Below are 21,913 nucleotides of genomic sequence, written 5' to 3' on the forward strand. Positions count from 1 at the left end.
AAATCCACATACAAACAGTACTTAGCACAGGGCCTGGCCGCCATTAGTACCATTGTGGAGGTGGTTAATTTCTTTACCTGTGAAATGGGGACAGGAGCTTCTACCTACCATGGGGTGTGTCGTGAGGCTAACTTGGGATGAGTCCACTTACCTAGCACCCAGCATAAGGGGGTCCTTGGTCAGTGGGGCTGTGATATTGAGACCCCGGCCTCTGGGAAGAAGGAGGCCACTCCAGTGTCACGTGGGCGCTCTTCTCGGCAGGTCCACGTGGACCCCTCCGGCACCTTCCTGGCCACGAGCTGCTCTGACAAAAGCATCTCAGTGATTGACTTCTACTCAGGCGAGTGTGTTGCCAAGATGTTTGGCCATTCAGGTGGGTGTGCCCCTCTGCTTGGGACCCCTTCCCACCTGCCCTCACTCAGCCTTCTAGCTCAGAAGGCCAGTGCAGGACTTCCTTGGTGGTCCAGTAGTTAAGACTCCCTATTCCCAATGCTGAGGGCCTGGGTTCGATCCCTGGTTGGGGAGCTAGATCCCACATGCTGCAGCTAAGACCCAGAGCAGTCAAATAAATAAGTGAAAAAGACCAATGCAGCTTCTCTGCTCTGCTTGCAGAAATTGTCACCGGCATGAAGTTCACCTATGATTGCCGTCACTTGATCACCGTGTCCGGAGACAGGTGGGAAAGGCCTGGAGGCTGCCCGGCAGGGCCTCTCTCTGGGAGAGGGTGAGACCTATCCTATGGGGAGAGCCAGGGCTCAGACACTAGAGCCCGGTGCCCACAGCTGGAACTCTGAGCGTGCCAGCTTACTCTTGCCGGACAGTGTGCCAAACCCTGAGTTCAAATCTAGATCTGCTTACTTGTGACCCTGAGCAGGTCATTTCCCCTTTCTGAACCTCTGTAAGAGAGAGATGAGCCCGAGACTTAACCACTGGAACCAGTGGTTAAGACTTCAAGCTTCCATGGCAGGGGGCAGGGGGTTCGATCCCTATTCAGAGAACTAATATCCTGCATGCTGCATGGTAGGGCCAAAAAAAGAGAGAGAGATGACCGCGTCCACCTTGAGAATCATAGGTGAGAGTCAAATGAGATGACGTGTCAGTTCCTTAGCACCTGGTTGGTGTCCTAGGGCGTCCCTTTTGTCACTCTGTTCAATTTACTACCCTCTCTCACGGATGTCTTCCGTGGGTCTTGAGGTCTTCAGAGCAGCCTTGGTTTACTAGGGGGCCCTGGACCCCACCAGGGTGTAGACCTGCGCTGAGCTGATGGGAGCTATTTTCCAGGCCAGGGAGTAGGGGCTTGGCTACGGTGACGCAGGTGGGTTAGATGACTTCTGTATTCACCGTTCCTTCTCCTTCCACATCTCTCCTTGGCCTCTGCAGCTGTGTCTTCATCTGGCACCTGGGCCCTGAGATCACCAACTGCATGAAGCAGCACTTGCTGGAGATCGACCACCGGGAGCAGCAGCAGCAGAACACGAAGGACGGCGCATGGAGCGGCCACCCCAGGTCCTGGCAGCCTCCTATCCATTCACCAGAGGGCTGTCTTCTTGCCCCGGCCCCCGTGGGGAGTGAGGCTGCGGACACAGGCAGGGCCCGGACAGCCCCAGGCCCCAGACCCTGCCCCTTGTGCTCTCAGGGCCTCGAAGAGGAGATGAACTTTGTGGGGTTCTGGTTTTGGTTTTCATTTATTGGGGTATAGTTGTTTTACCATGTTGCGTTAGCTTCTGTTATATAGTGGAAGTGAATCAGCTATATTTTTGCATGTATTCTCTGGGAAATGGACTTTGAATACGAAGTTACAGTAACACACATGAGAAGGGCTTTGAAGTGTAAAAGCGCAAGTGCTAGGAGAGCCTGTGAGCACTCTGGTGCGGAGCCCTCGGGGCTGTGGGGACTAGAGGAGGCCCCCGACCCAGCCCTTGGTGCAGAGGGAGGAGGTCAGGGAAGGGTCCAGGAGAGCAGAGATGTCTTCTTAATCTTTAAATGGAAGTTGTTCTTTCACTTATACCCCTGAGTTTCCTAAACCTATTTCTTACGTCTTTAAGTTCCAAGACCAGTTTTATTTGGAGTGAATTCCTATTCTGGTCTTTGATTTGGGATTTTGGTTTGGAAGTTTCACTTGGAGTGGGAGGTGTTAAATTTTCTTCTCTCCTGTCCCTGGAGCTGTCCCTGTCTCTCTCTCTTTCTTTTTATTTATTTATTTATTTATTTTTGGCTGCTCTGGGTCTTCATTGTTGCACACGGGCTTTCTCTAGTTGTGGTGAACTGGGGATGCTCTTCCTTGCGGTGCACACGGCTTTTCATTGCAGTGGCATCTCCTGTTGCCAGGCACAGGCTCTAGGTGCGTGGGTTTCAGTAGTTGGTGGTGCACAGGCTTAGTTGCCCCACAGCATAGGGAATCTTCCCAGACTGGAACCCCGTCCCCTGCATTGGCAGGTGGATTCTTAACCACTGGACCACCAGGGAAGCCCTCTCTCTCTGTCTTGAGGCTTTGCCTTTGCCTCCCCCTGGGAACCAGGCCTGACAGAGCCTCACTTTCTGCAGTCATCTTGAGGTGATGCAGATCTAGGCACCAAGGGAGTGGACAGCTCTTCGGCCCTCATTGCTAACCCTGCTTTTTGGAACAGGAGCCAGCAGTTCAGGACTCATGCCCTACCATCTGCTTTGCTTTCTATTCCATTGCTGTGGGCCTTGAAGAGTTTGTCTTATTTTTTGAGCCCAACCTTTGTTGTTTCTAGTTGCTAAGTCATGTCCAACTCTTTTGCGACCCCATGGACTGTAACCCGCCAGTCTCCTCTGTCCATGGAATTTTCCTGGCAAGAATACTGGCGTGGGTTGCCATTTCCTTCTCCAGGCCAGCCTTTGTTACATGTCATTTATTGTGACAGTATGTTTTTAGCAGAGGTTGTAGCAGGTGAGATCTCCCAGCCCTGTGTTGACCAGAAGCCAAGAGTGTGTTCTTACGGACCCAGCCCTAGGCAGGTCCCCTCTCCCCACCCCATTTACCTGTGTTTCTCTCCTGCCATCCTTTTTCTTGTCTTCAGACAGGAGATATATGCGTCCGTGCCTAGTGAGATTTGCTCCCTGAGCCCTGGAGAGCAGACGGAGGATGAGCTGGAGGAAGAATGTGAATCTGAAGAGTTGCTGAAGACCCCATCCAAGGAGAGCTTGGATCCAGGTTGGGAAAGGGGCCCTATTTTGAACTCTTAGCAGAGGGATCATTGCTGGGTTTTGGCCACTACTTTCACAGCCTGACACATATTGAAACTCAATAATCACATCAGTCAGGACTCTTTCAGGGTCATAGCAACTAGACTCTCACTGGCTTAATTTAGAAAGAGGATTTATTGGTTCCTGTAATGGAAACTTTGAGAGTATGGGTTCAGGCCTGGCTGGATCCTGGTAGTTATGTGACGTTAAAAAATAGATGTTTCTCCATCTCTTGCCTCTGCTTTTCTCTGTGTTGACTTTGCTCTCAGGCAGACTCTCCCTGTTAAAGGGGCAGAGTATCTCTGGCAACTCAAGGTTATAACACTGTAGAGAAGAAAGCACCTCTTCCCCAACAGTTTGGAGTCCTCTGCTCATGACTTATGTTCCTGCTATAAGTCACCAGCCCGTTTCTGATCCAGCCACTGTGATTGGCCAGCCCTGAGTCGTGTGGTCATCGCTGAGGGCAGAGGCTTTAGCCAGCTCCACTTGAACCATGTGATCAAAGGCCAGGGGTGAGTGTAAGGGGCTGTCCCAGGGGAAAAACAAGGTGATGTTAGCCAGAAGACAAACCAGATTCTCCTGTTCAGGCAGAAGGGAGAGAAGTGGCTCAGCGAGTTTATGAGAGGCCAGGCCCTCCATGAATTCCTGCCTCCTTACATATTGCCTTGGCGTCAGCCCTCATGTTGCAAGATGGCTGCTGAAGTTCCAGCCGTCAGAGACATGATCGAAGAGGACATTCCCCTCCTGGAATCACCTTTATGGGGCTTCTTCTTTCCCAGAAGCCCCTGCAGGCTTCTTGCTGGTCATGTTGGCCATGATAGCTCCAGCTGTGAGAGAAGTTGGGAATGGTGGCTAGCCTATGTGCTCTTAGTGAAGCTGGTGGGCTCTGCCAACAGGGAGGAAACAGGCAGGGGCCCCCTGGATGGCTGATTGGTAGGCAGCAGCCATGTGAGAATTCAACCTGGGGAAAAAACTAGAGAGTAAGCTCATTCTCTTTGTCACCACCCTCACATCCAGTCCAACGTCTCTTCCAAGGTGGCCACTCTTAGGATTTTGGTGTGGATCCTTTCAGGCCTTTTTCTGAACATTGATATACATAATATACACAGGGAGCATCTATGTCTACAAATTATATTAGACTTCAGATATTCTTCTGTATCTTTTTTTCTCTCACCGAGATATTTTCTTTTTTCTTTTAAAGCTTTATTTATTCACTCTTATTTTTTAATTGGAGTATAATTACCTTACAACACTGTGTTAGTTTCTGCTGTACAACACTGTGAATCAGCTGTATGTATACATATAGCCCCTCTTGAGCCTTCTCCCCCATTTGGGTGTTTTCTGACTTTACACTGTTGTGAACGAGGCTGTGCTGACCACCCACCCCCGCCCAATGCCACCTCCTTGGCCATGTGTGAGGGTGTTTCTCTAGGACGAAGTTCAAGGACAGGCGCTGCTGGATCCCAGGATTAATACACTTCTTATTTTAAAAGATATCCCCAAGGGCCCTCCAAATCCAGTGATGGCCCCAGCCAGCAGTCAGTATTAAGCCCGCTATTTCCTCATACTTTTGCCAATACTTGATAGTTTGAAGCCTTTTAATTTTGGTCAGTCTTAAGCTAGTGGTAAAGAACCTGCCTGCCAATGCAGGAGACGTAAGAGATGCGGGTTCCATCCCTGTGTCAGGAAGATACCCTGGAGGAGGAAATGGCAACCCACTCCAGTATTCTTGCCTGGAGAATCCCACAGACAGAGGAGTATGGTCCATAGGGTCACAAAAGTTGGACACCACTGAAGCGATTTAGTGTGCGTGGGGAAAATATATCCCATTGTTTAAATTTGCATTTCCCATGAGACTTCCCCGGTGGTCCAGTGGTGAAGACTTCGCGTCCCAAGGCAGGGACTGTGGATTTGATCCTTGGTTGGGGACTTAAGATCCCACGTGCCTCACATCCAAAAAGAAACTGAACGTAGACAGCAGAAGCAATATTGTTAACAAATTCAGTAAAGACTTTAAAAATGGTCCTCATCAAAACAGAACTCTTTAAAACAAATGTGCCTTTCCCTGACAGCTAATGAGGCCAGCCATCTTTGGATGTGTCGTTTCCTGTGTGGTCTCTGGAGAGCTGCCTCTTTATGTTGTGGTCTCTTGACTTGTGTATTCTGTTTTCATGGATGTTCTGTGTCTCTTCAGATCCTCAGTGCCTGCTGACCAACGGCAAGCTGCCGCTCTGGGCGAAGCGGCTGGTGAGTCTGCCCGGGGAGCGGGACACTTAGAGGCTAACAAAGTACAGGTGCCCTTTCCCCCTCATGTCTTTACTTTCCACGGAGAATCCTTATCATGGTTTCAGTCTCTGATTAGACAGCCCTTCATTCATGCCACAGGTATTTACTGCATGCCTAGCCTGGTGCCTCAGTGGTAAAGAAACCACCTGCCAAGGCAGGAGACACAGGTTTGATCCCTGGGTCGGGAAATCCCCTGGAGAGGGAAATGGTAACCTACTCCAGTATTCTTGCCTGGGAAATCCCATGGACAGAAGAGCCTTGTGGGTTACAGTCCATGGGCTCACAAAGAGTTAGACACAACCTAGCAACTAAAACAACAATAATAATTATTCACAGCACACTTGCTCTGTACAGGTTCTGTTGAGTCTTTTGTATGTACTATTTAATTATCATTGATGTCTGGGCTTTTCATATCCCCTGTTAGTTCACCGATAGGAAACTGAGGCCCAAAGCGGTTAAGTAACTTCCCCAGGATCACACAGCTAGGAATTAGAGAAGGTGGGATTGACCCTAGAAGGCTGGCTCCAGAGCCCAGGTTCTCAAGCACCCATCCTTCCACTGTCTGCCAAGCAAGTCTTAGTAGGAGGCAGTGGTAAGCAGGATCAGGGAAGCGGCAGAGAAGAAAAGTGTATGTATCGTGGGTGTGTTTGAGTGGTAGAGTTGCAGAAATGTGAAGTGTGAGGGACAGAATAAGAGGAAGAAGGAGGACCTGAAGGTTTGGGGCCTGAGTAGCTGGGAAGAATCACTGAGATAGAAGACTTTAGGTTGAGTTGGTTTAGAGGGAAGGGTCAGTTGTCTTCAACATGTTTGCTTTGAAAGATTGCTAAACATCTATGTGGAGATGGGGAGCAGTTGCATGAGGACTTCTGAAGTTTAGAGCTAGGTTCGGGACTTCCTGAGCAGTCCAGTGGTTAAGACTCCTGTGCCACCACTGCAGGGGGTGCAGGTTCAATCCCTGGTCAGGGAACTAAAATCCCACAAGCCATGTGATATGGCAAAAAAAAAAAAATAGCAAAGTTCTGCTTTAGACAGATACCTGCAAGTTGTTTCTGAGTGAGGTTTAAAGCCACAAGGCTGGAAGAGGGTCTGTGCAGTGTTCCTCACCCTCACTGGAATTAGCGAGCACTTGGCCAGCTGCCTGAGCGTCCCCTTGTCCCCTCAGCTAGGAGATGATGACGCAGCAGACAGCACAGCCTTCCATGCCAAGCGCAGCTACCAGCCGCATGGCCGCTGGGCAGAGCGGGCTGACCAGGAGCCTCTTAAGACCATCCTCGATGCCAGGGACCTGGACTGCTACTTCACCCCCATGAAGCCCGAGAGCCTGGAGGATTCCGTCCTGGATGCGATGGAGTCACAGAGACTGGCAGGCCTGCTGAGCGAGGTATGGACTGCTGGCCCCAGCCGCACCCATAGCACACATGCCACGACCGCCAGTCAAGGACCTTGGGCCTCAGCGCGCGTGCATTTTGAAAATAAGATTGACCATCCCACTCTAGGAGAAGGGCATGGCAACCCTCGCCAGTATTCTTGCCTGGAGAATCCCTTGGACGGAGGAGCCTGGTGGGCTATAGTCCATAGGATTACGAAGAGTCAGACAAGACTGAAGCAACTTAGCAGGCAGATGCCACTCCAAGGATGTGAGAGGGCAACGAGATAGCAGTGAGCAGGTGGATGAGCCCTGGGCCTGGTGCACAGGAAAATGTCCAGAGCAGACCAAGAGTCAGGGAGGCGCTCACTTGGGGGTCAGAGCTTGGGCCCAAGGGCAGGCCTGTACCTGAGTGGAGGGCGTTTGAGCAGGTGGTGCCCTGGGCCTACCCACTCCTGGCTATGTAACTTGCAGCAAGGCTTGATTCTCAATTCTCTGGTCTTTGGTTTTTAAAAATATGATCATTTCAAAAAAGACAAAAAAAAAAGATGACCAAGAAAAAGGATATCAAAAAGTCATTTTTTAAAATGGTCATAGGGACTTTCCTGGTGGTCCAGTGGTTAAGATTCTACACTTCAAGGGACTTCTGTGGTGGTCCAGTGGCTAAGATGTCTTTCAGGCTCACAGTGCAAGGGATAAGGGTTCAATCCCTGGTCAGGGAACTAAATCCCACATGTTGCAACTAAGGATCTCTCACACTGCAGCAAAGACCCAGCACAGCCAAATAAATAAAAACAAAACAATATCTTAAAAAAGTCTCCACACTTCCAAAGCAGGGGCCATAGGTTTGATCCCTGATCAGGGAACTAAGATCTCACATGCTGTGGGACAAGACCAAAAAATAATTTTTTTTAAAAAGTTAAAAATGGTCATTAAAAAAAGAAGCCCTCAGAGGGCTTTTACAGTTATCCAGGGCCATAAACAGAGTCTGGGCCCAAAAAAGGTGCTAACACATCTTTAGATCTTATTCTGTTATTTTCCAAACAAAATTCTTTTTTGATACAAGTTTTCTTATGTAAGTTTTCTGATCCTGAAGCTAAAGCTTCAATTCAGTACTTTGGCCACCGGATACAAAGAGCCAACTCATTGGAAAAGACCCTGATTCTGGGAAAGATTGAGGGCAGGAGGAAAGATGGGGGCAGCAGAGGAAGAAATGGTTAGATAGCATCACTGACTTAATGGATGTGAGTTTGAGCAAGCTCCAGGAGATAGTGAGGGACAGAGGAGCCTGGTGGGCTGTGGTCCATAGGGTCACAAAGACTTAACAGCAACGTAAGTTTTCTTATGTGGCATAATATAAGTACAATTAGGTGCGCAGGTCATAAAACCACAGTTTGCTGAATACCTGTATACACACTTAGGTATCCACCCCCTAAGTCAAAGTATGTAGAGCATTTTCTGCCTCTTGATCTTGGAGGACTCCTCTGCCCGTGTAGTCAGTACCCTCAGTGAAGTAACCAGCATGCTGAACTCTGTCCCCATGGATTGGTTTGCCTGTTCTTGAACTTCATATGAATAGACTCTTACGGGGGGGAGCCATACCTATTCCTTATCTGTAAAGGGGCAGATGAAATGGAGGAGCAGCAGAAAGCAAGCTCAGTACAAGCTCAGTACGGCCCCGTCCAGGTCTTGCCTCACAGGGAGCATCCGACAGTGAGGCCTGCCATCCTTCCCGTCGCCACCGGTGTGGGTGGCAAGCCTTGCAGCTGACATGGGCCCGGGGATCATGGCTGCCTCTGAGGCTGCGCTGTCTTCACCCACAGTCCGAGAGTCCCCAGGAGGATGGCTGCGGGCACCCTTCCTTGTCACCCCCACAGCGAGAGTCTTCTGAGGCCAGCGAGCTCATCACCTGCCCCCCAGAGACAGAGGTGACAGTCACAGGAAGGGACAGGTGAGTTCCTTAGTTGGAGAGAGGAAGCCTTGACTAGTAGGCACACCCTGGAAGAACTGCGCTCCGCTCTCCCAGTGGGCCTGAGGGAGGGAGGCAGAGGGCTGAGGCTGCAACCTGTTTCCCTGGTTCCAAGAGGAGGTGCATGGAGGCCGCCTTTGGTGCTGGCAAGAGAGGCGAAGCTGTGCTCCCAGCAGGAGCAGGTGCAGATGTCCAGGGCTTCTGGGTAGGGGCCAGGTGTTTACTAACCAGTGTGTCATTTTTCCCTCTCCCTATCCATCCCTCACCCCCGGCATGCAGTGAGTACTGTGCGGAGGAGGTAGTGGAGGCGTGCGGAGACCAGCAAGGGAACCCCTTCCTCCCAGTCCCCTCAATCGGCTCGAAGGACCGGAATCCCCCTGAGGGTGAGTGAGTACCAGCAGGACACCTTGCAGTCATCTCTTCATCTGGCCAGACCCCTTTCTGGGCACTGATGGCGACTGTGACCCAGTCTTCCTGAAGCTCAGAGTCTGTCATAGAGACAGACATCATCCCTGCTGTCTTCACCCTAGACTTCTGGAGCCCAGCTGCCCACCAGTGGGAGCCCAGCTCTGCATCTCCCTTGAAGTGTAGCCTTGCTGGTCCGTAAAATAGGGCATGGGTCCTATAGTCCCCCTTCTTCAGATGAAGGAACTGAAGCCCAGAAACTTGTAGCCTCCTTACCTGACTCACCCAGTCAGGGCCCAGCCTTGGGCCCCTGACCCTAGCCACTCTCTTCCAGACTCGGGGGAGTCAGAGGCTGACTTGGAGTGCAGCTTCACCACCATCCATTCCTCTCCTCCACAGCCAGACCCAGAACCTCAGTTTGACACAATGCCCCCCATACCAGGTAAGCAGCGGCCACATGCAGAAAAGGGCGGTGCGTGGGCCTGGCCGAGTGATGGCTGTAATATATAACCACTGGCCATACCTCAGTCCTGCACCCCCAATTCCCTCCCCTAGAAGACAGCCATTAGCCCCGCCTTCTCCACCTGGTGGCCGTAGGGTGTGTGATGGGCGAGTCCAGCTTCCTCCATCGTTAAACGGCTGGTGGCTCTCTCAGGGCGTCTTCCATGACTCATGGTGTTGACGTTTCTCCCCTGCCCACGCCCTCTGACCAGGATGCCCAGGGACTGCAGGAGAATTGCCCAGGCCCGAGGTGCCAGGCATATCCAACAGCTCCCTGCCCCAGACCCCTGAGCAAGAGAAGTTCCTCCGCCACCACTTCGAGACGCTTACTGATGCCCACCCTGAGGGTAAGCCCTGCCCCTCTCTGACACCTGCCTGGGCGCACCTAGGACTGGGCTCAGTGTGGACGTCCCCAGGGTGCGGCTTTCCCTGGCAGGGCTGGTGAGAGTGGTGGGAGGGCGTGCATTTTACTTTTTAGTTAGGGACTGAGCAGCACGGTATCCTCTGCCAGCTCGATTCGCTCCCAAGGTGCGTGTTGTCTGCTTTTTATTTTTGACTGCATCGGGCCTCAGTTGCATCATGTGGGATCTTTTCCTGGACCGGCAGGGAAGCCCCATGTTATCCGTTGTTGAGGGTCTCTGAGGATCTGTCTGCTGGTCTGTGGGGTCTGCCTGGGCCCAGGGCTGGCTGGCTGGAGGGTTTCTGAGGGCTCCCTTGGCATCTTGCCCTAGAGCTCTTCCTCGGATCCCTGAGAGACCTGAAAGCCTCTGAGACCGAGGATGACTTCTTCAACCCCCGACTGAGCATCTCAGCCCAGTTCCTCTCCCGCCTTCAGAAGACATCCAGGTGGGAGCGGGTGAATTCGTGAACTCTCCCGGCAGGGCGGGGCTGTGTGCCCCTGAGCACCCTGAGGGCAGCCACTGCCACCTGTTTACCTAACAGGTTTCCCCACACCTTCCCTTCCCGACTTCCCCGGCACCTCGTGAAGTCCTCAGAGGTCAGACTCACGGACCTCCAGGGCGAGCCCCCAAGAGTGGGTGCTGGCTCCACCTCCCCAGTCAGGACCAACGTGAGTACTGGGGCCACCTCCCTCGAGACATGGGGCTTGGGAGCCGGGAGGCCTTGTCCTCACTGCAGGGCTATGTTTGTAGGTTATTCCTGGAGGAAAGGCTGAGGAGACGCTGGAGGTGTGGACCCCACTGTGTGAGTGTCCCCATCTCCCGGTGGAAAGCCCTGTGTGGCTCACTGAGCCGTGGAGGGGATGGCCAGGGGCCACTTGGACCATGCAGCCACGCCGGGTGGGGGCCCCTGTCTGTCAGCCCTGAGCTGGGCTGTGAGAGCAAGTCACCTGCTTCCTTTCCAGCCCCTGCTACGGGCCTGGCACCCTGCATCCCCTCCTCTTCTGCGCTGCCCACAGACAAGAAGCCACCAGCACCCACAGCCCTACCCGCTGCAGGCCTGGCTCAGGGTGTCCACACCCCCACCACCCGCTCCCACATGGAGGCCACTGCCAGTTCCCATGCCAAGATGTCCCGCAGCATTTCACTGGAGGAGCTGGCCTCCCTGAGCCAGGAGTGCCAGGCTGTCACCACCACAGTGACACACAGTTCTGACAGTGAGGGCCGAGAACCTGCCCTGCCCTCCCGGGGCAACCATGAGGCCCGCGCCAGCCTGAAACTCAGCCTGTCGAGCATCTGTGACAGGCTCTTGCTGCCCCCACCCCAGCTGGAGCCTCCTACCACGTGTGTCTGGTCCCAGGAGCCTGTGGACACCGAGCGCAATGTCACTGTTACGACAGATGGTTTCCCAGCCCACAGCCCTGCAGATGGGATCACCTCGAGGCTGCACAAGTCCGCCTTTCTCCCAAGGTTCCTGGCCCCTGTGCGCCTCGATACCCCTGTCCTCCCTGACAGTCCCCCGCTCCCAGAGGCGAGGCCTAGGGTCCTTGGCAGCATCACCTCTCTCCGGGAGCCCAGCCCTGGTGAGTAGCATCCTTAGGATGAAGGATTGGCCCCTAAGCTCATCCCATGTAACAGCTAGCTCAGCTCCAAAGGCTACAGGTGCTATGCCATTCATTCATTTCCTTACATATTTAGTGCTTACTTGTATATATTGGGCTTTGTTCTGGGCCCTGGGGACATGGGTGTGCTAAGTCTTTGCAACCCCATGGACCAATGCCTGCCAGGCTCCTCTGTCCATGTAGTTCTCAAGGCAAGAATACTGGAGTGGGTTGCCGTGCCCTTCTCCAGGAGATCTTCCCGATCCATGGGAGCTGGTGGTAAATGAGACTACAGAAATTAATACCTTAACTGGGGGAGATGCCCTGTCTAAATTTTTTTATTTTAAGGAGAGGGAAAGAGTGGCTTTATTACTTTGCCAGGCAAAGAAAGGGGAAATGCAGTAGGCTAGCGCCTCAAGAATTGTGCCCCCTTCCCTGACCAGACTAAATCTATAAGGAAAGGGTTAAGTGTATCATAGCGAGGTGCGCCATGGAGAGAAGGAAAAGAAAGGGTTTAGGGAGTGACAGGTGGCTGGTGGATGGTGAATGATGAGAAAAGGTTTCAGCGAGAAGATAGCATTTGAGCAGAGACCTGCAGGAGGGTTGGGAAAGGAGCCCTGGGGACTGAGGAAAGTGTCCCAGGAAAAGGGGACAACAGTTGGGATCGGCCCAGCCACCCTGGCCTCTTCAGATCAGCTGAGGAGTAAAAGTGTCTTTCTCGTTTCCTCCCTTCCACTCCCAGAAGTACCCAGTCCAGTCCAGGACTGCCCTGGACACTGGGAGGACCCCAGAGCGCCAACCAGCTTCCTGCCTCCAGACCCCCTGGAGCTGAGCAATGTGGGGACTGTCGTGCACAGACTGCAGGCTGCCTTCCAGGAAGCCCTGGACCTTTACCACCTGGTGAGCCAAGCCCCAGGGTCAGGGGAAAGGGCTGAGGGGCTCCCTGGCACTGCCTGGCCCAGGTGGCCCCTAACAAGGTGGGCGCCCCTTGCAGATGGTCTCCAGTGATGAGGTGAACGCCGAACAGCGGCAGGCACAAACTGAGCTGGCCTCCACTTTCCTCTGGATCCACAGCCAGTTAGAGGCTAGCGACTGGCTGGTGGGGACGGATGTGGCCACAGCCCAGGCCCCGCCCAGCCCAGGTGCTCCCTCCCCGCCTACCCTGTGCCCCCTGGCCAGCCCGGATTTGCGTGCCCTGCTGGAACACTACTCAGAGCTGCTGGTGCAGGCCGTGAGGAGGAAGGCGCGTGGGGACTGAGGGCCAGCAGCCTCTCCGCCACAGCCCTGTGTTTCTGAGGAAATAGGTATTTTAAGCAAATAAACAGACAGCTTGCAGAAGTGGCACCTGGTGCCTGTCCTGGTGCATCCACAAAGCCTCATTCAGATGGATGTGGGGAGAGAGGGGAGGAGGACAGCCCAGGGAACTCACTGGTCGTGGGGCGCACAGGACTGTTTGGGCACTGCAGGCGTGATGACCTCAGCACCTGGCTCCCGCGTCACCTGTCCCCAGCCCACTGAGCTGCTGTCCCCTAAGGAGGGGCCAGCCCTTCTTCCCTGCCCCCTCCCAATGCCCAAGAACCCACTGGAGCCACTATGACCACCGTGTGCCAGATGCTGGCCACCAGTTCACATATCCCCACAACACTGTCTCACGGCCCCTGGGCCAGGCCCACACTGGATCCTATGAGCTCCAGGCTTTTGTTCCCATTTGCAGCAGGGGAAAGTAAGGAAGGACAAACAGGCTCGGCTACTGGACAATCCAGCCCAGGCCACCCAACAGCTGGAGCCAGTAATTCCTTCACCAGCAGGACTGTGTCCAGCTCCAACATCCCATGGGCTTCCAGCTCTGGGACCAGCCTCCCCAGGCAGCAGGCATCTAGCCACATGGTGTATCTGCTGAGAAGACACTACTGGGACCACAAAAGCCTTCACTGTCCTGAGTCTACAAAAGGAAGCGCAGCAGGAGCAGGGCCCTACCCTGAAGCCCAGTCCTATCACGTGTTCTGTGGGGCCCGAACCCCCACTTGCCTGTGAGTTCCTCCAGGCTCTAATGTGATCATGGCTCTCCAGAAACAGGTTCAGAGAGATATCCGGGGTCATGCCTAAGGCCCCACAGAGCTAAGACTCAAACCCAGGCTTGCCTGGTGGTAGAGCCAGGCCCTTCAGCCTGAGGACGTGGCCCTCTGTTGCCCCCGTAAACACTGAACTAATTATGCAGTTGTTGAAAAGTCTTCCCAGCCCCCAGGAAATTCCTGGTCCCATCTCCCATCACTGTTCTGCACTGTTAGGAGTAGAGCAAGGAACAAGCAGTGGTCAAGCAGAGCATCGTGCATTCACCTTCTAGAGAACAAAAGATAGGAATTAATACGGTAACTGTGTAACTGCAGGTAAACGGAAGGATCTCACAGTCACTGTGCTGGTTAAAGGCCTTTCTTAGTTGACATTGGAGCAGAGGCTTGATAGAGGGGACAGGCAGTGTGGACAATTGGGCAAGTATCTAGGCAGAGAGAATTGCTAGTGCAAAGGCCCTGTGGCAGGCTCAGATATGAGGATGAAAGGAATAGCAATGAAGCCAGGAGGCTGGAATGGAGTGGGCTCAAAGAGATGGTAGGAGAGGAGGTGGGAGGAAAAATGGATCTTACCAGGCAGGGCCTTGATGTTTTAAGTCATTTTAATCTGGGACTTCCCTGATAATCCAGTGGTTAAGAATCTGTCTGCCAATGAAGGGAATCCCACATTCAACAGAGCCTGTGCTCTAAAGAGCCCTCCGAGCCATGACTGCTGAAATCCATTTGCTCAGAACTTGTGCTCCACGACAAAAAGAAGCCACCGCAATGAGAAGCCCATGCACCACAATGAAGAGTAGCCCCTGCTCGCCACCATTAGAGAAAGCTCTTGCACAGCAGCAAAGACCCAGTGCAACCAAAATTAAAATTAAAAAAAAAAAAAGTTAAATCCAAGACACATTCACAATACAGGTTTTTCTCTAAATAAAATCCCTGATCTTGGTGTTTGTGAGATGCCCAGTGTTGCTTATTTCACAAGGTTCCCTTCCTTCTTCCTGCCTTAGGGAGCCCAGGCAGCCCAGGACACGTAGGTGGGCCGCATTTCTGTCGGGAGGCTCCCTACCTGGGTTCACAGACCACCCCTCAAGACTGAAGACCACTCTCCCCGCCCTGGCCTGGCTCAGCCCAAGCTGTAAAATCTCTGAGGTGACTGAACACCAAGGGGACCACCTTGAGCCTCTGTCCCTCGTGGATTTTCCCCCTCCTTCCACCTTGTATCATAGTTAAGGTCTTCAACTCTGGAAGCAAACACCTGGCTTAAGGGGCCCCAAACTGTAGGGACATTTGTTACTCTGGATTCTGTTACTGCTCTATTCCACCCTTTGTGAGTCTGCGTTTCACTCCCTGGCTTAGGCCCTCATGGTGGCAACACAGCTGCCATGGTTTCCAGCATACACCCTCACCTAACTAGGAGCAAAGGCACAAAGCTGGGCACCCACCAAGGTTGTGGGGGGAAAGTGCCAAACCTTAGATGCCCTTCCCTTTCCGGGCAGTTGCAGGCAACAGGAATGGAAATGGCTTTAATTTACTTGATTCAGCCATTCGTTCCTGGGCATGCTACTGTTTCAGCAAAATTGGGTTCTTTCAACACAAAGGGAGGGTGGGCGGGCAGTGTGTCTGCCAGTCTCCACTTTCGCCAAGCTCTTCAGTCCTGGAAGGACAAGACTTTCCTTAGACAAACCAACTGGTTAAGAAACCACTGCTAGAGCTTTGCTGTGGTCTAGTGGGTAGGGCTTTGCACTACTAATGTGGAGGACCCAGGTTCGATCTCACATGCCGCAACTCAAGAGTTTGCATGCCACTAGAAGATTCAGAGCGCCACAACTAAGACCCAGCACAGCCAAGCAAATACTTTTGAAAAAGGAACCACTGCTGGTGAATGTGTGTGCATGCAGCAGTGTCCAAGCAGGAAGCATGCTCGTGGGATATTTCAGAGAGTTCAGCAGAGGGATCATTTGTAAAGAAGTGGACAGGGGAACCTCAGGGCCAGTACAGTACCCTAGGAAGGTACTGGAGGAGAGCTATTCCTTGCTGCTCAGGCCAGAAGGCACAGGGAGCAAAGTGGAACCCAGAGAGGGGGCTGCCCTGAGGGGAGCTGTGACCCTGGCAAGAGGGACTCCATCTTCTGTGGGGCCCCCCATTACCAAATCCTACGGAAAGCCAGCAGGCACAGGGGTGCAGGTGATGCTTCCCACCCCGGTCAGCCTCCAGGACCCAGGACAGGAAGGGGATTGGGGGCAAGTAAAGACCCCCAAGCCCAGGGTTCTTCCCTAATGTGTTTTCAGCAACAACTCAGGAACCAGTTGTCCCAAGAGACCTGGTGTTGGGCATGGAAAACTAGACAGCAGAGAGCCACAAAATGGCTCCCATAACCCATTCACCGGCTCGTTCTTCAGTGCCTCTGGGCCCTGCACTCCACAACCGACAGGTCCTAGATACTGGGCCCCCAGACCTGGCCTAGGCATGCCAGGCACATTGCGTAAAGTCCAGCAATTGAGAGATGGAGACACCTAAAATCACATTTCACGGGCTAATTGAAACTCAGATGCTTTCCTAGCCACCCCACCCTTCAAGACTTTGAAACAGGGCTTCCCTGGTGGTCCAGTGGTTAAGACTCCCAAGTTTCCACTGCAGAGGAGGCAGGTTCAATCCCTGGTTGGGGAACTAAGATCCTGCATCATGATTGCTATGTGGCCAAAAAAAAAAAAAAACTTTAAACAACCCCCGTTTATCTCTGTCACATGCCAGATTCTATGCAAAGCATTCCCGCCTGATGACCTACATGGATTTTCAACACAAACCAGTGGTAGGAAGACACATCAGTCCCATTTCCAGATGAAGAAACAGGCTCAGCTAGACATGGCTTGGCCCAGGTTCCATGGAGATAAAATAGCAAAACTCAGCCCGCAGACTTCCAGTGCTAAACTCCCTTGTTTTTGAAAATGCATTAGCAGGACTGACTCTCCAGAAATGTGAAGAAATGGATAAATATTGCTTCTTTCACCACCAAGCCTTTTACAGACTGTTCTTCTGCCTGGAGAGCCCTCCCTGTTTATCAGCAACCTTTTCTTCCATCAAGTTTCACACCTGGAAAATCATCCCTGAGCCCTTAGACTGAATCAGGAGCCTCTTCTGGGTCCCCTGAGCACCCTGGCTTTTCCCCACTGAAGCTGGGTCCCTCTGCCTGTGCTCCATAGCCTTGGTCATTCTGGGTATCTCCTCCATGGACCAGGTTGTGTCTTCATTTTCAGTGCTAAGGTAGGCCTGGTCTGTTGTTGGATCTCAGGAAAATGTAGGTGAATAAGTGAAAAAAAAAAGTTTACTGCAGGAGAATATTCAAAATCCTTAACCCCTGGCTAAGAAAGCAATGACCAATCTAGAACAGAGCCTGGCCAGAGTGCTGGGGTTAGGGTCCTGGGAGCCTCTGGCTATGTCACGTGACTCCTCCTTTAGTTCCTGAACCATAGGAGGGTGGGGGAGTGGTGTCCCAGACAGTTACTAGGAGCTGGACTAGTGTGTGTGCGTGTGTGTGCACACGCAGGTGCACATTCAGTCGCTCAGTCGTGTCCAACTCTTTGTGACCCCATGAACTGTAGCCTGCCAGGCTCCTCTGTCCATGGGATTCTCCAGGTAAGAATACTGGAGTGGGTTGCCATTTCCTTCTCCAGGGGATCTTCCCAACTCAAGAACTGAACCCAAGTCTCCTGTGTCTCCTGAATTGGCAGGCAGGTTGTTTACAACTGGCACCACCTGGGAAGCCCCTGGACGATGAATAAACCAGTACTGTAACATCCCCTACACTTGAACAGTGCTTCTGGCTGACCATCAGCTCTTACCCTCTGAGGATCAGAAAGGTAGAGCTTCTTCTTGATGATGCTCAACATGGAGTCTCACTTTGGATCTTACTAAGTAGACCCTGCTGTCCCTCCACCCTCTGGAGCAATCACTGTCACCCCCTCCCCTGATTCCTCATACAGCTGCTGTGATTTGAATAACCAAGCAGGCTGGTGGATGTCCGGTAGTGACTAATTTGCTTGGCAAACAGACCCTCTGGTCCTGGGCCCTGCTGGTACTATGGAAAGACACTCAGCCTCACTGGGTTCTCTGTTTCCTCTCCCCACGCCCCAAGAGCCACCTAGGTTCCATCTTGCCCTGCTGTACCTCCTCAGAGGACTTAAGGCTTGTCTTCCCCTGGAGGCTGGAGAGTGCACTGGGAAACTTGGCCGAGGAGAAGCGGGAGGAGTGGCAGGACCTAAGGCAGAGGTAACCAGAGCTGGCCAAGTCTGCCCCCAGGGCCTGTCAGGAAATTTGCATGGAGCAAACGAGGCTTCTCTGGGGCTTCCCCCTCCCTTCCCACCTGGGAGAGTCATCCTGGACCTGAGGTCTGACAGCAGGTGGAGGAAGCAGCCGCGTGTGTGTGGAGCTGTCGCCCTGTTCCCAGAGGTGATGCCCCGTGCCTTTCTGGTCAGGAGTCGGCGTCCACAGCCGCCCAACTGGGACCACCTGCCTGACCAGCTCCGGGGAGACGCCTATGTCCCAGGTGGGCCCCTCCCTGGGCCTGGAGGTGAGGGGCAGGGGAGACATAAAGCATGACCACCTGGTTTCTCTCCTCAGACTGCAGCAACCTGGGGGGGCCGCTGGCACACCGGACTTCCGGCCTTGGGGACTCTTGGGCAGCGGTGAGTCTGCAGCAGGTGCCCAAGACTCTGCTCAGTTTCACCCCTGCCCGCGCTCAGCCTCGAGACCCTGACTACCCCTTACTCCCACAGACCCCTCCAGCCTCAGGACCTGCCCACCCACTGCCCTCTCTGCTGGGAATGCCTTTCCTTTCTGAGTAGTGGGCTCACTGTTAGGCCTTCCCCTAAGCACTGTTTCCCCAGGGATTCTGTGCCCAGTGGGGCAGAACAGATTCAGGCCCATAAATGGATGGTGATCTATGTCAGAGAGTTGGACAAGGTGACAGGAGCAGGATGAGGGGTGGAGGAGGAGCTTGGGGCATCTCAGAAGAGATACTCAGCTGTGAGTACCCTGGAGGAAAGAAAGCCCTAGGCGGGATGTGAATGTGCTGGAGTTTTATTTCAATTTTTACTGGAAGCCAGGACTGTTCTAGGCTATGGATATTTAAGAGTAAGACAAAAACTCATTCCTTCCTGAAGCTTATCATCTGGTGGGGGTTGCAGGTATAGATAATAAAATTAGGGGAAAAAATACATTGGAAGATGGTATGTACTATGGAAAAAAATAAAGTAAGGGAGATGGGGGTCGGGTGACCAGGGAAGGCTTTGTGGGTGGTGTTTGGTCACACAAACTGCAGTCTCTGGCCTTACCAGACCTCCGTGGTTCCCGGTTCTAGGCACTTCATTCCATCCAGTGGAGGGGAGTTGGGGTCCTAACCCCCTTGTCCCTCCCACAGCCCTCCCAGGGTACTCTGACTGCCACCCCTAGTAGCCCCGGGACCCTTGGCTGCCCGCTGTGCCCCAAGGCCTTCCCGTTGCAGCGCATGCTAACCCGGCACCTCAAGTGCCACAGCCCGGCTCGCCGCCACGTATGCCACTGCTGTGGCAAGGGCTTCCATGACGCCTTCGACCTCAAGCGCCACATGAGGACACACACAGGTGAGCCGTGGCAGGGACTGGGAGGGGCTGCTTGTGGGGGATGGGAGGAAATGGAGGGAGGTGCAGGGGACTCAGAGACTCCAAGCACCTGAGTTCTGTGCACAAGTGGTGCTTGTGTTTGTGGGGCAGGACTTAGGCCTCAGCGGGCTAGGAACACCACGCACCTCAGCTCCCAGCCAGTGGTTGTCAGGCAGTGCCAAGTTGGGGGCCTGCTGAGGGATATGGGGAGAAAACAGATACTGGTTACAGGATTCAGGTCCCAGACTGCAGGGTGCAAAAGGGAACATCACAGTGAGGAGGGTGGGGACACAGGTGTCTGGTCCATGTTTGCACTGGGTGGAGAGGGAGCAGATGATGGGATGCAGGCCAAGGTCTGGCGAATTTGGAGCAAGAATGTGTGTGGGGGGGTGATACTCACGGAGGGTGAGGGTGGGGAGGCTCTGGTATGGGGATCATTGCCCTCCCTCTGGCCCACCTGTGCAGGGATCCGGCCATTCCGCTGCGGAGCTTGTGGAAAAGCATTTACGCAGCGCTGCTCACTTGAAGCACACCTCGCCAAGGTGCACGGGCAGCCGGCCAGCTACGCTTACCGCGAGCGCCGTGAAAAGCTGCACGTGTGCGAGGACTGTGGCTTCACCAGCTCGCAGCCCGATGCCTTCGCTCGGCACCGTGCTCTCCACCGTGCTGCCTAGACTGTGTACCCGGCGTCCAACCCATGAGAAGGAAATAAACAAAGAAAAGGCACTCACAGAACACAGCATTTATTACACAAGGAAGAGAGAGGGTCACTCGGTCCAACGATGGCCGCAATGCGGGGCCGTGCACACGTAGTACAAGCGCATGGCATCCTGGCAGAAAAGACACATGGTTAGGAAGGCTCTCGACCCACAGCGGGGTACAAGCAACCTCCATTCAGAGAAGCCTCACCTCAAAAGAACAATAGAGGGCTTTCCTCACTGCTAAACGTCCATCTCAGGATACCCGGAAGGGCAGGGTCTTCCCCAATATAGGTATTCCCACCCGCCGGGAAGGACCAGACCAAGATCACCCAGAAAGTTTTGCTCGCGCCACTCACCTCGGCCCGAGCACTGTGTGACTGGAAAAACACCGCCTCCTTGTGGCCGCACCTGAGGGGACAGTCACTCAGAGCCTGCCATCCCCTCCCCTTCCCGCTTCTCAGTTTGGTGAGGATAAGCCAGCCACCTCTCCGCCCCAATACCAGCTGCGCACTCACTTTTGGCACGGGTGGTCTTCGGTTCGCGGCAACGTGGGGTCCTGGGACACGTCAGCGATGATCTGGGTCAGCTCGCTAAGGGAATAGAGGGTGAATAAGTATGCTTGGTCCGGCCTCCCAAGCCAACAACCCCGTCCCCGAACTCCAGTCCTGCCACTCACTCCACTTCGTGCGTGATTTTGTTGACGTAGATGCAGCTGTTGTCGGCTTCCTGCTGGTAATCACAGTTCCGGCACTGCGAGAGGGAATGTGCCGCAGGAAGCGGGTCAAGGGGTGATATCCGAAGGGAGTGGAAGGAAGGGCAGGGTCTTCCCCGGAGGGCATGACTAGGGAGGGGATGGAGTTTCGGAACTGGGGTCATGGGGTGTAATCGAGGATCACCTCCAGGATGGCAAAGACAAAGTCTAGTTCATTTGGGGGACAGATTGGCGTTTAGACCAGGATGGGTCGGGGCGGCAACGGGAGTAGGGCGGGGCCACGTTGGGTACCAGGGGGTCGGTCCCGGAATACCCTGCCGGCGGCGCTCACCGCGTAGAGCAGAATGCGGTTCTCCTTGTCCTCCTTGGGGTAAAGCATGTTGTTACTGTGAAGAGGGGAAGAGGGAAATCAGAGGTCAGTACTGAGGCCATTACTTGCTGCCCTTCCACAGTGCTGGCCGGGCCTCACCATTCCTGGCAGAATCGAATACCCACGAAGCCTGGCTCGTAGGTCCCGTCGGGTTCCATAGCGACTCACTGGCGGTCCAACTTCCGCGCTTGCTCCGCCGTGCGACAGGTCGCAGGAAGGGTCAGAACTCCTAGCTTCGCCAAACTAAGGGCGGAGCTGGGCACGTGTACTGGTGCCCAGCGGCTTTGTGCTCGCCTGTCTGTCCTGAGGTTTGATTAATTACTTGCTTCAGTCTCTTGATAATCTAGAATAATTGCTTCCAACTTCTGGGCCGTGCTTCCCTAGTTCACACAATAGTGTAGTACGAGAGCCAGCAAAACGATGCGTCACGTAACGCGAAAAGAGCTTAGCATTAATGAAGACGCCCCAGCTCTTTGCGGGCTGAAGGCCAGTGCACATGCGCGAGCTTACCCTTCGCGGACTGGGCTAGCTTTTGCCAGTTCTTCCTCTCGGCTTCAGCCTTCGCCCGCCAGGCCGTTTCCCGTGCCGCTATTGGAGGAACTGTGCACCATGAAAGGCCGTAGAAGGCCTTTCAGGATTGGCTGGGCCTACCCAAGCCTACCCGAGAACCCTCTTCCTGCCGACGGCGAATAGAC

At 53.7% G+C, this 21,913-nt stretch overlaps 3 protein-coding genes across 5 annotated transcripts in view; 2 read left to right on the plus strand and 1 right to left on the minus strand.

Annotated features, from left to right (window-relative positions):
• WDR62 (WD repeat domain 62) overlaps nucleotides 1-13,077 on the plus strand; it is a 49,723-nt gene extending 36,646 nt beyond the window's left edge. For all 3 annotated transcript variants that reach the window (XM_027977380.3, XM_042230835.2, XM_042230836.2), the window contains exons 17-32: nucleotides 262-373; nucleotides 613-676; nucleotides 1,381-1,506; nucleotides 3,045-3,178; nucleotides 5,405-5,457; nucleotides 6,659-6,877; nucleotides 8,686-8,813; nucleotides 9,111-9,214; nucleotides 9,571-9,678; nucleotides 9,950-10,084; nucleotides 10,469-10,583; nucleotides 10,680-10,806; nucleotides 10,889-10,940; nucleotides 11,101-11,718; nucleotides 12,479-12,636; nucleotides 12,731-13,077. In XM_027977380.3, coding sequence (XP_027833181.2) covers nucleotides 262-373; nucleotides 613-676; nucleotides 1,381-1,506; nucleotides 3,045-3,178; nucleotides 5,405-5,457; nucleotides 6,659-6,877; nucleotides 8,686-8,813; nucleotides 9,111-9,214; nucleotides 9,571-9,678; nucleotides 9,950-10,084; nucleotides 10,469-10,583; nucleotides 10,680-10,806; nucleotides 10,889-10,940; nucleotides 11,101-11,718; nucleotides 12,479-12,636; nucleotides 12,731-12,994 — 2,517 coding nt within the window. In that variant the 3' untranslated portion in view covers nucleotides 12,995-13,077. The remainder of the gene's footprint in view (nucleotides 1-261; nucleotides 374-612; nucleotides 677-1,380; nucleotides 1,507-3,044; nucleotides 3,179-5,404; nucleotides 5,458-6,658; nucleotides 6,878-8,685; nucleotides 8,814-9,110; nucleotides 9,215-9,570; nucleotides 9,679-9,949; nucleotides 10,085-10,468; nucleotides 10,584-10,679; nucleotides 10,807-10,888; nucleotides 10,941-11,100; nucleotides 11,719-12,478; nucleotides 12,637-12,730) is intronic.
• A 4,871-nt stretch (nucleotides 13,078-17,948) lies between these two features.
• Nucleotides 17,949-20,184, plus strand: OVOL3 (ovo like zinc finger 3). Its single transcript, XM_015099996.4, has 4 exons — nucleotides 17,949-18,342; nucleotides 18,417-18,496; nucleotides 19,216-19,417; nucleotides 19,901-20,184. Exons 1-4 carry the CDS (start codon nucleotides 18,249-18,251, stop codon nucleotides 20,107-20,109), a joined length of 585 nt encoding a protein of 194 aa, XP_014955482.3. The 5' UTR covers nucleotides 17,949-18,248; the 3' UTR covers nucleotides 20,110-20,184.
• On the minus strand, nucleotides 20,163-21,395 carry POLR2I (RNA polymerase II subunit I). Its single transcript, XM_004015179.5, has 6 exons — nucleotides 21,318-21,395; nucleotides 21,180-21,234; nucleotides 20,813-20,886; nucleotides 20,652-20,726; nucleotides 20,493-20,544; nucleotides 20,163-20,265 (listed from the first exon to the last, which is right to left on the minus strand). The coding sequence occupies exons 1-6, from the start codon at nucleotides 21,374-21,376 to the stop codon at nucleotides 20,203-20,205; spliced, it is 378 nt and encodes a 125-aa protein (XP_004015228.1). The 5' UTR covers nucleotides 21,377-21,395; the 3' UTR covers nucleotides 20,163-20,202.
• Between the last annotated feature and the right edge of the window lie 518 nt (nucleotides 21,396-21,913).

This window comes from Ovis aries, chromosome 14, assembly GCF_016772045.2.
Source record: "Ovis aries strain OAR_USU_Benz2616 breed Rambouillet chromosome 14, ARS-UI_Ramb_v3.0, whole genome shotgun sequence".
Lineage (NCBI taxonomy): Eukaryota > Metazoa > Chordata > Mammalia > Artiodactyla > Bovidae > Ovis > Ovis aries.